Source organism: Tursiops truncatus, chromosome 19 (genome assembly GCF_011762595.2).
Source record: "Tursiops truncatus isolate mTurTru1 chromosome 19, mTurTru1.mat.Y, whole genome shotgun sequence".
In the NCBI taxonomy this organism is placed as follows: domain Eukaryota; kingdom Metazoa; phylum Chordata; class Mammalia; order Artiodactyla; family Delphinidae; genus Tursiops; species Tursiops truncatus.
Window position 1 is genome coordinate 50,754,404 of NC_047052.1, and position 14,018 is coordinate 50,768,421.

At 44.4% G+C, this 14,018-nt stretch overlaps 1 protein-coding gene across 1 annotated transcript in view; it reads left to right on the forward strand.

Moving 5' to 3' along the window:
- The window catches only part of GRIN2D (glutamate ionotropic receptor NMDA type subunit 2D), a 31,945-nt gene that overhangs the window by 15,449 nt on the left and 2,478 nt on the right, over nt 1-14,018 (forward strand). Inside the window, exons 9-11 of the mRNA XM_033846062.2 lie at nt 864-1,024; nt 13,388-13,575; nt 13,740-13,972. Of these exons, the coding sequence (XP_033701953.1) occupies nt 864-1,024; nt 13,388-13,575; nt 13,740-13,972 (582 nt within the window). The remainder of the gene's footprint in view (nt 1-863; nt 1,025-13,387; nt 13,576-13,739; nt 13,973-14,018) is intronic.

Here is a 14,018-nt window from a genome sequence, read left to right on the forward strand (position 1 = left end):
AAAAGTAAAATAAAATTTAAAACCAAGACGTGCAAAATTCCAACCCACATCTTTATTAGGTTCAACAGACGTAAAATTATTCTGTCAAATAGCTTGACTCTCTCAGTTTCTGTACTTACCTCATCACGGATCACAGTTCGTTCATGGACTGGTGGTCTGCACAGCACATTTTGAGACTAACGTGGTTAACTGGGTGTCATGACCTATTAGAAGGTTAAGGAACCAATTCAATGGATTACAACAGACATTTTTTTTTTAATGGAATGGATTAGAATAGCATAAAAAATATGTTTGACTGCATTTTAGGTAATCAGGGTGAGTATGGTTGTATGAAACTTTTGTTTTAGTCATGTAGACACCCGACATTAGGCCAGCACACACCTATCTGGCTGGGTCTGTTGTTAAAATAGTGAACTATTTCTGAACAGATTGGGAACTGTTAGCAACTGCCCCCAGCCGATGCCATGCCAGCCCCTGCCCCAGGGACCTCTCATGATCCAGCAAGTTAAGGGTTAATGCCTGGCCCATCAGGGGCCTCTGGGACCTGTCTGGAGATTTGTTGCCTGTGTCTTTTCTGATTGGACCATGATCAGCCCATACTGGGGATTAAATATTTCAATATTACTCCTAACTGTGTGTGCGCATGTGTATGTATACATATCTGCATACATACGTACAGATAACTGCGGATGTATGTGATGGGTGAAGAGTAGTGTTTCCATGGGTCATGGCGAGCAAGTGTGAGAAACACTTCTGGACTGGGGTGTCTGCCAGTGTCCCCCAGAATGGAGCAGCTGGTTGAGGACATCTTGACCCAAATGCCCCCTGGGGGGGTGCCCTAATGACTCCCCATTCTGCCCCAGTTCCAGCGGCCCCAGGAGCAGTACCCGCCCCTGAAGTTTGGGACGGTGCCCAACGGGTCCACAGAGAAGAACATCCGCAGCAACTACCCCGACATGCACAGTTACATGGTGCGCTACAACCAGCCCCGCGTAGAGGAAGCGCTCACTCAGCTCAAGGCAGGGTCAGCGCAGACTGGGGGCCGGGAGGTGGGGGGTAGGGAGTGGGGCTGCTGGGGCCCCTGAGGAGGCTTGGAGATGGCAAGGGGTCAGGGGTTGTTCATCAGCCTCAGAGGTCAGCCCGGGGTGGGTCAGCTTGGAGGGCAGAGGTCATTGAGGGTGGGAATGAACTCCCCCTTCTGGGAGTAGTAGCCTTAGGATATTTTCAGAGAGCCAGTGGTTACGAATTATGGAGCCAGACTACCAGGGTTCAGATCCTGGCTTTGTCCCTTCTTGGCTGTGTGACCTTGGGCAAGTTACTCAACCACTCTGAGCCTCAGTTTCCTCCTTTGTAAAATGGGGATGACAAGAGAACCCACCTCATAAGTTTTTTATAAGAATTGTTAGTTATTATTATTAAATATATTATTATAGTCATTATTATTAAATTATATTATTATAGTTATTATTATTAGTTAATCCATGCAAAACACTTAGAACAGTGCCTGGCACACTGTAGGTATTTGCTGTTATTATTATTATTACTACCATCATCATCATCCTTAGATCTGAACTCGCTGGAATCAATACTTGTAGATATATATATATATATTTTTAACATCAGTTTCCCAAATCATGGGGAAAAGTTCAGTTCTGGCCCCAAAGTGCAGTCCAAGGTTACAACAAAGCTAAGCACAATGACTGCCTCTCCCCGTCCCTCATTGATTTAGTCATTCAGCATGCATTTATTTTCTTAGCCTCAGCTCCATGCCAGGCAATGAACAAACAGATCACAATTCCTGCCCACAGCAAGCTTAAGACCTAGAGGTAGGAAATTAACAAGAAACATGCAAACAGAAAAATCAGCATGACCATTTCAGAAAGTGATTGTGAGCTAGAGTGTGACTGAGCTGGGGTGTATTCACCAGGGTGTTGAGGGCAGGCCTCTGGGGGAGGTAACTGGAACAGAGCCCAGAAGGAGGTGAGGGACTCCTCCTTAGCTAGGTGGACTTGCCTAGCCTTGCAGGCAAAGGGTCTGAGCCCCGAGCGGTCTTGGCTTCTTAGAGGAACAGCAAGAAGCCATCATGGCTGAAGGGTGGTGAGCTCAGTTAGAGCTCAGTTTGGAGGGTAGATGAGAGTAGAACACAGGGTGTGACCCCTGAGGCCAAGGTCAGCGCTGGGTTTTATTTGAAGGGCAGTGAGAAGCCATGGGAAAGGGGGCCATTAAGTAGGGGAGCGATGTGATCAGATTTCTGTTTGTAAATGCCCCCTCTGGCCTCCATGTGGAGAATGAATGGAGGGGGACATCAGAGGGACCAGTTAGTCAGAAGCTGTATTGCCCTCCTGACACCTTTCCCCCAGGCCCACTCTCTGCTGACCCCTGCAGGTGCCAGTTGTAACTGGATCTTTTTTACCCCTCAGTCTTGATTAGAATTGTTGGGACATGTCACGTGGTTCCCTGCTCCACGCAGGTTCTCAAAGATGCCCGGGAAGCTGTGGGGAACAAAGCCTCAAGCTTGTTTCCAGAACACCCTTCCTCCTATCTTTCCTTCAGCTGTGAAGCCCGATGGACCCCCTCAGCCCCCTTCCCAGGGCTCCCCTGCTTGAAGACACCCCCTTTCTCTGCCTGGCACCCTTTGCCTTCACATTCCCAATCTTCATGAACGAGGTTTCCCCTTCCCAAATCTCTTTCCCCCTTCTCTTCAAAGGTTTTATTTACCTAACACACTTGTTAAAAATAATAAGGTAAAAAGTGAAGATCTCTCCTCTCCCCCTCCTTATTCATATTTCCAGGCATTTCCTCCACCTTTTTTCTAGAGCAGAGCTGGGGAGCCACATATGTAATATTTTTCTTTTTTTGGGGGGTGGATGAGTGATTTTATTTTTTTCATTTATGAAATATTTTAAAATTGTTTTTATTTTTAAAAACAGGCACATATACAGAATGGGTTTTTGTTGTGGCATACGGGATCCTAGTTCCCCAACTGGGGACCGAACCAGTGCGCCCTCAGAGTGGAAGCGCGGAGTCCCAATCACTGGACCACCAGGGCAATCCCATGAAACATTTTTTTTTAATTGAAGTATAGTTGATTTGCAATGTGTCAGACGTACAGCAAAGCGATTCAGTTGTATACACATAACAGAAATATATATATATACTTTTTCAGATTCTTTTCCATTATAGGTTATGATATTGAATATAGTTCCCTGGGCTATACAGTAGGTCCACATATGTAATGTAAATGTATCCAGGAGCCACACTAAAAAAAACAGGTGATATTAATTCGAATGGTACATTGTATTTAACCCAGTAGCTCCAATATATTATCATTTCAATATGCAATATCAAAATTAATGATGGGGAATTCCCTGGCAGTCCAGTGGTTAGGACCCCACGCTCTCACTGCTGAGGGCCCAGGTTCAATCCCTGGTCAGGGAACTAAAATCCCACAGCTGTGTGCCACGGCCAAAAAAAAAAAAAAATGAATGAGATGTTTCACTGTTTTGGCAGGGGGCAGGGTGGGTACTTCAAATGTTACAATCACAGCTCATCTCAATTCACACATGGTCCAGTCTGGCTGGTGGCTGTCACATGGAGTTCCAGAACTCTGTCTTTTTACCTCTTTTGTTGTTGTTTCCTTCTTTTCCTCTCTTTTTCTTTTTTCTTCTTTTCCTCCTCCTCTTCTTTCCTTGTCCTTCTTCCACTTCTTAATCCCTTCCTGTACTTGCCCCGACCCCCAGATGTCGTCTGGAGTTTCCCACCCCTTAGCATCTAGATACCTTTAGCCCCGTAACCCCTTTCCTAAAAACTGTGCAAATTCCTGGGCTTCTCAGGGTCACCCTGGCTTCAAGCTCCCCTTTGCCAGATTGGATTCACTTTCTGGACCATCTCACAGGCCCATGTCTTCCAGCTCTGGAGCCTATTAACTAAGATTGGAGCCCATCTCTCCCTTAATCCCCACAGAAGCCCAGACCTCAAGCCTATGTGTGCTGGATTGAAGATTGGAAACGTGAAGGGCGTCAGTTTGCCTGCACTGTCCAGCAGAAAGGAAATGCAAGCTACTGTGTAATTCTAAATTGTTAGTAGCCACGTTAAAAGACACAAAAAGAAACAGGTGAAATTTGTTTTAATGATGTATTTTACTTAGCCTAGTATATTCAAAATATTATTGCAACACATAATCAGTATAAAAATGGTTGCGACCTTTTACATAATCCACTCCCCACCCCCACCAACACACACACCTTTTGAAATCCAGTGTGCATTTTATACTCACCACACATCTCAGTTCAAACTTGCCACCTTTCAAGCGCTTAAACCAGCCACAGGGACGTGTGTAGATACCACATTGGGCGGCCCGGGTCTACATCATCTAAATGCCAAAAGTTTCATAGTGAAGGTTACGAACATGAAACATAAAAGGGCTCTGGCCACCTCCCCACCCCCCTGGGAATTTTCACTTCCTTACTCACCCCCAGAGTATCCTCCCCAGCCAGCCAGCTGACTCATCCCCGCCCCCCCTACTTCACAAGTATCAAACGCCTTCCTCGGGAGGCAGGGGAATTGCCTTCCTCTTTTTTTTTTTTTTTTTTTACTTCTGCAGGGAACCCTCACATTCCCAGTCTATCTCATCCTTACATTTGGAGAGTAAGAATTCCAAGACCTGGGTAAGGGTAGGACTCTCATGTCCCACATCTACTTGGTTCCTGAATTTTGGAGAGCAGTGAGAGTGTGACCAGCAAGGGAGACCAGCCCCATCTCAAAAACATGAATCCAAATCTATCCCACCCCTGAGTTAAAAGGAGGGATACCTGTATTCTTCTTTTCATCCAAATGTCAGCCACAATCCCAGCCCTTCATAAGAATAGCTTGAGGCTTCATCCCGTGTCTTTTTATATTGCATCTTTTTTTTAAATTGAGCTGTAACATACACAGATCTTTTTCTCTTTTTATTGGAGTATAATTGATTTATTTTTTTTTTAATTTTTTTTTGTCGGTGAATAAAGTTTTATTGGAACACAGCAGAGGCCGTTTCAAGGGGTCCCCAACACACATTCTGAGCACAGAGGAGCCATAGATGCAGGAACTGTAAAAAAAAAAAAAAAGCCTCTCTGCTAAGCCACATATTTCCTTGTAACATGGGGGTCGGTCTCATGTTAAAGTGGCCACCATTTCCTCCAAGGGAAATTTGATGTGGTCTCTCTATGTATTACGTATGTATATAAATATGTATATATACTAGTATAGTTGATTTATAATGTGTTAGTTTCAGGGGTACGGCAAAGTGATTCATATATATATATATATATATATATATATATGATTTTTTCAGATTCTTTTCCATTATAGGTTATTACAAGATATGAATATAATTCCTGTGCTATACAGTAGGCCCTTGTCGATCTCTTTTATATATAGTAGTGTGTATCTGCTAATCCCAAACTCCTAATTTATCCCTCCCCTGCTTTCCCCTTTGGTAACCATAAGTTTATTTTCTATGTCTGTGAGTCTATTTCTATTTTGTAAATAAGTTCATTTGTATTTTTTTAAAAGTTTTTTTGATGTGAACCATTTTTAAAGTCTTTATTGAATTTGTTACAATATTGCTTCTGTTTTATGTTTTGGTTTTTTGGCCTCAAGGCATGTGGGATCTTAGCTTCCCAACCAGGGATTGAACCCGCACCCCCTGCATTGGAAGGCAAAGTCTTAACTACTGGACCGTCAGGGAAGTTCCCTGTATTTTTTTAGTTTCCACATATAAGTGATATCATATGATATTTACCTTTCTCTGTCTGACTTACTTCACTTAGTATGATAATCTCTAGGTCCATCCAAGTTGCTGCAAATGGCATCATTTCATTCTTTTTTATAGCCGAATAATATTCCATTGTGTGTGTGTGTGTTTGTGTGTGTGTACACACACATACATACCACATCTTCTTTATCCATTCATCTGTCGATGAGCATTTAGGTTGCTTCCATGTCTTGGCTATTGTAAATAGTGCTGTTGTGAACACTGGAATGCATGTGTCTTTTCAAATTCGAATTTTTGTCTTTTCCGGATATGTGCACAGGAGTGGGACTGCTGGATCATATGGTAGCTCTTTTTTCATATTTTTAGCTTTTCAAGGAAACTCCATACTGTTCTCTATAGTGGCTGCACCAATTTACATCCCACCATATACAGATCTTAAGTGTGAGGTTCATTGATCAGCTATACATTCATGTGACCATACCCAGGTTAAGGTATGGAAAATTTCTAGTTCCCCTCTGCCCTTCTAGTCACCATAGATTATCACTGTAAATTAGTTTTGCCTGGTTCATTGAATATTACATAAACAGAATCAAACAGTGTATATATAACAGTGTATATGATAGTTTTTGTGTCTAGCTTGCTTCATCCAGCGCTACTACCAAGTTTGTTCACTGCAGTATTCCGTTGAGTATACCAATAGAGGAATATATCAGAATTCTTCCACTCACCTGATTGGTGAACATTTGGGTTGTTTCCGGTGTTTGGCCATCGTGAATATTCTACTATGAAGATTCTTGTACAAGTGTTTGGAGGACATATACATTCATTTTTCTCGGGTAAATTCCCACGGTGGACCTGCTAGGTCATAGGGAGGTGTCTGCTTAGCTTCAAAAGATACTGCCAGACATTTTCCAAAGTGGTTGTACCAGTTTACACTCTCATCGGCAGTGCAGGAAAGTTCCATTTGTTCCACATGCTTGCCAAGGCTTGGTATCATTCCCATACCTTTTTAATTTACCATAGTGTTTATTATACATCAAGTTCTGTTCTCATTTTAAGTTCATTATTGGTTTGCTAGGGCTACCATAGCAAAAATTTATTGTCTCACGGTTCTGGAGGCTGGAAGTCCTCCTTGGTTCCCTCTGAGGGCTGTGAAGGAAGGATCTGTCCCAGGCCTCTCTCCTTGGCTTTATAGATGGCCATCTTCTTCCTGTGTCTTTTCACATCATCTTCCCTTTGTGCATGTCTCTGTATCTAAATTCTCCCTTTTTATAAGAACACCATTCATACTGGATCAGGGTCCACTTTAATGACCTCATTTTAACTTGATCACCACTGTAAAGACCCTTTCTCTGACTAAGAGCACATCCAGAGGCACTGGGATAGGACTTCAGTGTATAAATGCTGGGGAACACAATTCAACCCACAACTCTTTATAGGTGAATATTATTATTCCTGTTTTATAGATGAGAAGACAAACGCAGAGCAAGACCCTATAGCTGGTGAGGGGCAGAGCTGGGATCTGAACCCTGGCAGTCTAATTCTCAGTCTAGCCTCTCAACCACTGTACTACATAACCTCACTCGCCCAGCGAGAAACCCAGAATCACCCTCCTTGTGCCCCTCATCCAGAAGCTTTGTAGGTTCACAAAGGATACCTGTGTTTCTCACTGTCACCTCTTGCCCTGATTTCCTGCTTCTGCTGAATTTTTTTTCTCCCTGGTATTCCTTTTTACATTTTTTTCTAATTTTTCATCCAATTTTTATCAGAGTTATACATCCACATAGTTTGAAAAATCAAATACAAGATTTTTCTAGAAAATGAAAACCACCAGTGGTCCCCCATCTCTTTACCCTCCATTTCTCCCACCTCAGATGAACCTGCTTTCATCTCATTTATTGTCTCATTTTGCTACTTACCTCCCTGTCTCAAAATACCATGTCTCTATGGCTACCTCTTGATTTTTCAATCTTAGGCATTTTGCATTCACTTCTCACTATGGAAGACACATACTCATACTGTTATTTAAGTTGTCCAAGCTCCCACACTGCGATTCTGGTTAGATGAATATTCATTGTTTACTTGTTGACTGTAAATGCTCCCATAGATGCCACACATAGTAAACCATGATTGCTTTCCTCTTCTACACAATTCTTTGTTTTTCCTGGCATTGATATTGTCTTTTTTTTTTTTTTCAATTGCCTAGTGGCTGAGTTTTCCTTGTGCTTCACTAATTCAAATCCAAATTCTCCACTAACTATATGAATCTCTTCTTCATGTGTTCAGATGCATCAGGTACTCCATTAATTTCACCTTATTAAAGAAGTTCCTCACGTGGCCTTCTGACCTGCTCCAGTCTGGAACATAGCTGCCATCTTGAGCCCATCACCTCCCTCCTGGTTCAGATCCTGTTGTATCCCATTTCTTACTCTTCCTGTGTTTTGCTCCCTTGTTCTTTTGAGCTTCCTGACAAAAGGCACATGGGAGATACATTTTGGAGACATCGCATACATGAAAACATCTTTACTCTCGATGGGCCATCTGGCTTGGTATAAAATTCTGGGCTGGAGATCACTTTCCTCCAGAATTTTGAAGGCATCACTCCACTGTCTTCTAATTTCCAGTGTTATTGTTGAAAAATCCAGTCATTTGGATTCCTAAGCCCTGTATGTGACCTGTTTTTCTTTTCCCTGTCCTCAGTGTGCTGACAATTCTCAGCAATGTGTCTTCATCTATTTTCATCAATGGACCTTTCAGTCATATCCTGAGGTCATTCATTCTGGGAAATTTTCTTGAATTCTTTCAATTACAGTTCGCCTCTTCCTTCCATTTCTGTTTTTACTTTCTAGAACTCTTATTAACTTGATATTGGGCTTCTTGGACTATCCATTTCTTTTATTCTCTCTCTTATTTTTCTAACTCTTTCTGCCATACTCCCTGGGAGATATTCTTTTTTTTTTTTTTTTTTTTGGCTGTACGCGGGCCTCTCACTGTTGTGGCCTCTCCCGCCGCGGAGCACAGGCTCCGGATGCACAGGCTCAGCGGCCATGGCTCACGGGCCCAGCCGCTCCGTGGCATGTGGGATCCTCCCAGACTGGGGCACGAACCCGTGTCCCCTGCGTCGGCAGGTGGACTCCCAACCACTGCGCCACCAGGGAAGCCCCTCCCTGGGAGATAGTCTTAATATTATCTCCCACTCTTGTATTAAGCTTTTTCACTTCTGCTAGTATATTTTTAATTTCTAAGAACTCTTTTTTGATCTCTGAATTTTTATGGTATTTTGTAAATTTTATAGCATTATTCTGTAGTCTCCTACTTTATAATATCCTATTCATGGTTCAAAGCTGCAGTATCTTGTCCTGTTTCTCTGATGATATTAATGATAGTTGTTGGGTTTTTCTTTTTTACATCTTCTACTCTCTGCATGTCTGCATGTTTCCTCCAAGTCCCCCCACCATTTGTTTTGTTTCTATCTTTCTTTCTTTCTTTTTTTTTTTTTGGCCATGCCACATGGCTTGCAGGATCTTAGTTCCCCAACCAGGGATTGAACCTGGGCCCTTCCTTGTTTCTATCTTTCTTGGTAGAGGCTTTATCTGATGTCTAGTAATCCTTAATAGTCGGTTCATATTTGGGAGCGGGCATCCAAAATTCCGGAAGTGGTGGGCCTGTGAGCACATAAGCAGGGTTGTTGACTGTGAACTTCACTGTAGGGTGAGCTGTCTGGACCATTTTTGTTGGGGAATCCCCAATGTCAGTATTTTTTTGGTCTCTTTTCCTGGGTTAGTCATATATATATATATATATATATATATATACATACATACATATAGATGTATATATTTGTATATGTAGACATACTATATATATGTTTTTAAAATAGAGAGGACCAAAGAAGAAAACAAATAATGAATCATGATCTCCCTGGCAAGATACCCCTAACCATATGCAAGTTAAAAGGCACTCACTCATTCATTCATTCATGCATCCAATAAATGTTTATGAAGGTCTTCTTGCACCAGACACTGGGCTAGGCACTGAGGGTATAGCAGTGAACAAATCAAAGTCTCTGTTCTCCTAGCGCTTCCATTCTAGTCTAGAAGACAGACACGTGTGTGTCTAGAGCAGCGCTCTCCTACAGCCCCTTCTGCGATGATGGAAATATTTGAGATCTGAGCAGTCCAATATGGTAGCCAACAGCTCTCGATCACTGGACATGAGGTTCGTGTAACTACAGAATTGAATTTTAAATTTTAATTAAAATTGGAATTCAAATAGCCACCTGTGGCTAGTGGCTACCACCTTGGACAACACTAGAAAATTCCATCCTTACAGAGAGGTACAAGGGATTGGCAGCCTCATGGCTTTGGCTAGCTCACATTCCAAATGTGGGCTTACCCTACTGCTGAGGGCAAGCAACCTCACAGGAAGAGAAAGGAAATGCATCTCTTAAAAAGAAATAAAGAAACACAGCTTCTCCCAGCCAGTTCTGGAAGCCCATTCCATGAGAGAGGTTCAATTTCTCACTCACTTACGAGGGCCGAAAAGGAAACATCAAGTCCCCTTTCCCTAAAGGAAGCACTATTTTTCAGATCAATTCAACCATATATACACACACATCTTTATACATCCCTCACTGAAAGTACACACTGTTCTCTCGCATTTTCCGTGGAGGAAAGCCTCTTGGCATTTTTCCCTATTAATGAAATCTTACCTCTCAGCACCGGTGATTGGCACACAGAATGCTGGTCTCAAACCAGCCTGAATTCATTCATTCAACCCCTCTTTATTAAGCACGTGTTGTATGCCAGGTGCTGTTCTAGACCCTGTGGATACAGCAGTGAGCCCGGCAAACAACGTCTGCTCCTTCACGGAACTTAAATTCCAGTGCGGGGGAGGGGGGGTGGTGGGGAGATGAATGATAAAGCTAATAACTAAAGACATTTTATAGTTACAAGGAGGTAAGTGCTATGGACAAAAATACGGCAGGATGAGAGCGTTTGGGAGACCCAGGAAGGAGGCTACAGGTTGCAGTATTAAACAGTGTACCAGGGAAGGTGCCTTTGGAGCAAACACTTGAAGGAGGTGAGGGGGCCAGCCAGGCAGCTATCTGGGAGAAGGATATTATTCCAGCAGAGAGAATGGCCAGTGCAAAGGCCCTGAGGCAGGAGCAGACTGGAGCAATCCAGGAACTGCACAAAGCCCAGGGTGGCTGGAGCAGACTTAGTGAGGGAGGCGTGCATGGGAGACAAGGCAGAGGGGTAAGGAGGGGTGTGGGGGTGTTTGCTGACAAAGAGCCTGGTGGGGAGTGAAGTGGGGAGACAGCGAAGCGCAGTGAACTGAGGACGGACGGGAGTCAAGGAGGGACGGGAGCTGACTCAAATGTCAAGATCCCTCTGGCAACAGGGTGGGAATTTTTATTTTTCCCAAAAAAAGGCTGGCGGACATGGCTGAGTTGTACTAGAGGTTTAGGATCAATGCGGGGTGGGGGTGGGTGGGTAGGGCGTAAGGAGGTGGGGAAAGAGGCAGGCATTATATCTCAGAATAACTGAGCAAACGATTAAATTCAAAGCAGATTCTCAGCTCCCCTCTTCCTGAAAGCCCTGCTCACCTTCCCACCATTGGAAGTCTTGATTGTTGACTCTAAAATACTTCTCCATTCTTTCCTCCCACACCTCTCCCTTGTACATGTCCCCCTCCCAGGACCCCTGAAGACCCTCCTTCCATCCAAGGGCATTTTCCTAAACAAAGAGACACCTCGAGAGCAATTACAGTTTGCCTACAAGGCAGCAGTGCCCGCAGGTAGTGCAGTATTTTTCTCACCTATGTACTGTGTCTGTTTCCAGATGTCAGCTGGGCTCTCCCTGCCTGTTAGGATCTGTATAAGATGAATTCAAACCCCATTCTCCAACTACGGGGTGGCGAATGCCCTCCCCACGTTCCAGAGCTTTGAATTCCTTGCCCCACCCCAAGTTGTTGCTTCAGCTGGATTCTGGGGAATCCTCTCTCTGTCTCCCCCTTTGGGGTGCAAGGACTAAGTCTGTCCTTTTCCTTAATTTCTATGCAACCAACCATGCACACAAGGCATTTATATGCACTTATGTGAGTGTGTGGACGGGGCTTCACTGAAGGTTTGGGGACACAGAGGTATTTACATCAACAGATAGACAAACAACTCAAGACTCCAGGTGATGTATTCACATCAGGAAGACCCTTCGCCTTCTCCTCACCAAGCATCCAGCCACATGCCTTGATGTCTCTTGTTTTCCCCAGACCTGAGCTGTCCAAGACTATTTAAATTTAAATTAGGGACTTCCCTGGAGGTCCAGTGGTTGAGACTCCATGCTTCCAATGCAGGGGGCACGGGTTCAATTTCTGGTCGGAGAACTAAGATCCCACATGCCTTGGTGTGGCAAAAATAATAATAATAATTTAATTAATTAAAATTAAATACAATTTAAAGTTACATCCTTTTGTCGTACTGATCACATTTCATGTGCTCCAGAGCCATGGGTGGCTGGTGGCTGCCATGTTGGGCTGCGCTGATGCAACATTTCCATCACCCCAGAATGTTCTTTTGGACAATGTTGGACTAGAAAGGACAGATACCTCCCTCTAAGAACTAGTCTGGTGTCTACAATTAAGATGACCAAAACTTCACCCCACAAAATAACTATGGAGCTATATTCTATCTAGGATTCCAGGACTAGTGGGTTTTTTTTTTTTTTTTCATTAATACGCCCTGGACATCTTCACAGGTCAGATCATGAGTACTTATCTTATGTCATAGGAGAGTTACACAGTGTGGAATCCACAGAAGTGTGGATTCCTTTATCCATTCATTCATTTACTCCACAAATATTTACGACCACCTTGTATGTGTCAGGAACTGCTGGGTCACAGCCTAGAACGTGACAGTGTTGGATCGTGCCCTAGAGGGGCTTGCATTCTGGTAGGAGAGGCTGAGATTAATCAAGTCCTCACAGAGATAACTGTAAAGTGGCAACAGTTGGGAAGGAACTGACATGTGGCGAATGCCACAATGTATGCACCAGTGAGAACTACTAATTCTGTATCCGTGCTTATCTTCCCACCAAACTGTAGAAATTAGGGCCTAGAGAGAGAACCCAAGCAAATTAAGATGCATGTCTGAGCCTGCGCTTCCCCAGTCTGAATAATGGAGATAATAGTTTCTACCTCATCGGAGTGTTGAGAGAATGGAGTTATTACAGTAGATAGAACAGTGCCTGGAACAACAGAAGTCATCATTAACACTATGATTATTTGTATGATTCTCCTTTCTGAGCTTCAGTCCTCCTCTTTAAAATGGAGGAGTATATGGGACCTTCTCTGGAAGATTCCAGTAAGGACTGAACCAGTAGTTATTTCACTAACAGTCACAGCTAACCTTCTCTGGCACTTCCTTTGCTCCGGGGGCTATCCGTGCAACAGCGCTGGAAGGGAGGTATTGCCGCTGTCCCCATTTGACAGATGTGTAAACAGAGGCACAAAAAGGTGCAGTTCACCACTAGTTAGAATCTGGAGCAGTTGGAGGTTAGGAGGTAGAGGGATTCTGGGTTGCCCATTCGGGCATCTGCGCGGAACTGACCCTGCCCTTCATGCCCCTGCCGGCAGGAAGCTGGATGCCTTCATCTACGACGCGGCTGTGCTCAACTACATGGCCCGCAAAGATGAGGGCTGCAAGCTCGTCACCATCGGCTCGGGCAAGGTCTTTGCCACCACAGGCTACGGCATCGCCCTGCACAAGGGTTCCCGCTGGAAGCGGCCCATCGACCTGGCACTGCTGCAGTTCCTGGGGGATGGTGCGGCTGCACGCAGAGATGCCTACAGGGGATGGGGAAGGGAGGGGAGGCAAAGACCCCTGGGTACTGGGGAAGGAGGGAATGAGGACCTAGACTCCTGTATCAGGGAGGAGGGTCCTCAGAGGGTGCCCACGGAAGGTGACCTCCCACCTTCCTGTCCCCAGATGAGATCGAGATGCTGGAGCGGCTGTGGCTCTCTGGGATCTGCCACAATGACAAAATCGAGGTGATGAGCAGCAAGCTGGACATCGACAACATGGCGGGCGTCTTCTACATGCTCCTGGTGGCCATGGGCCTCTCCCTGCTGGTCTTCGCCTGGGAGCACCTGGTGTACTGGCGCCTGCGGCATTGCCTGGGGCCCACCCATCGCATGGATTTCCTGCTGGCCTTCTCCAGGGTATGGAGGAGAGAGGGAGGCGGAGGGAAAGAGATGGGAGGAAACA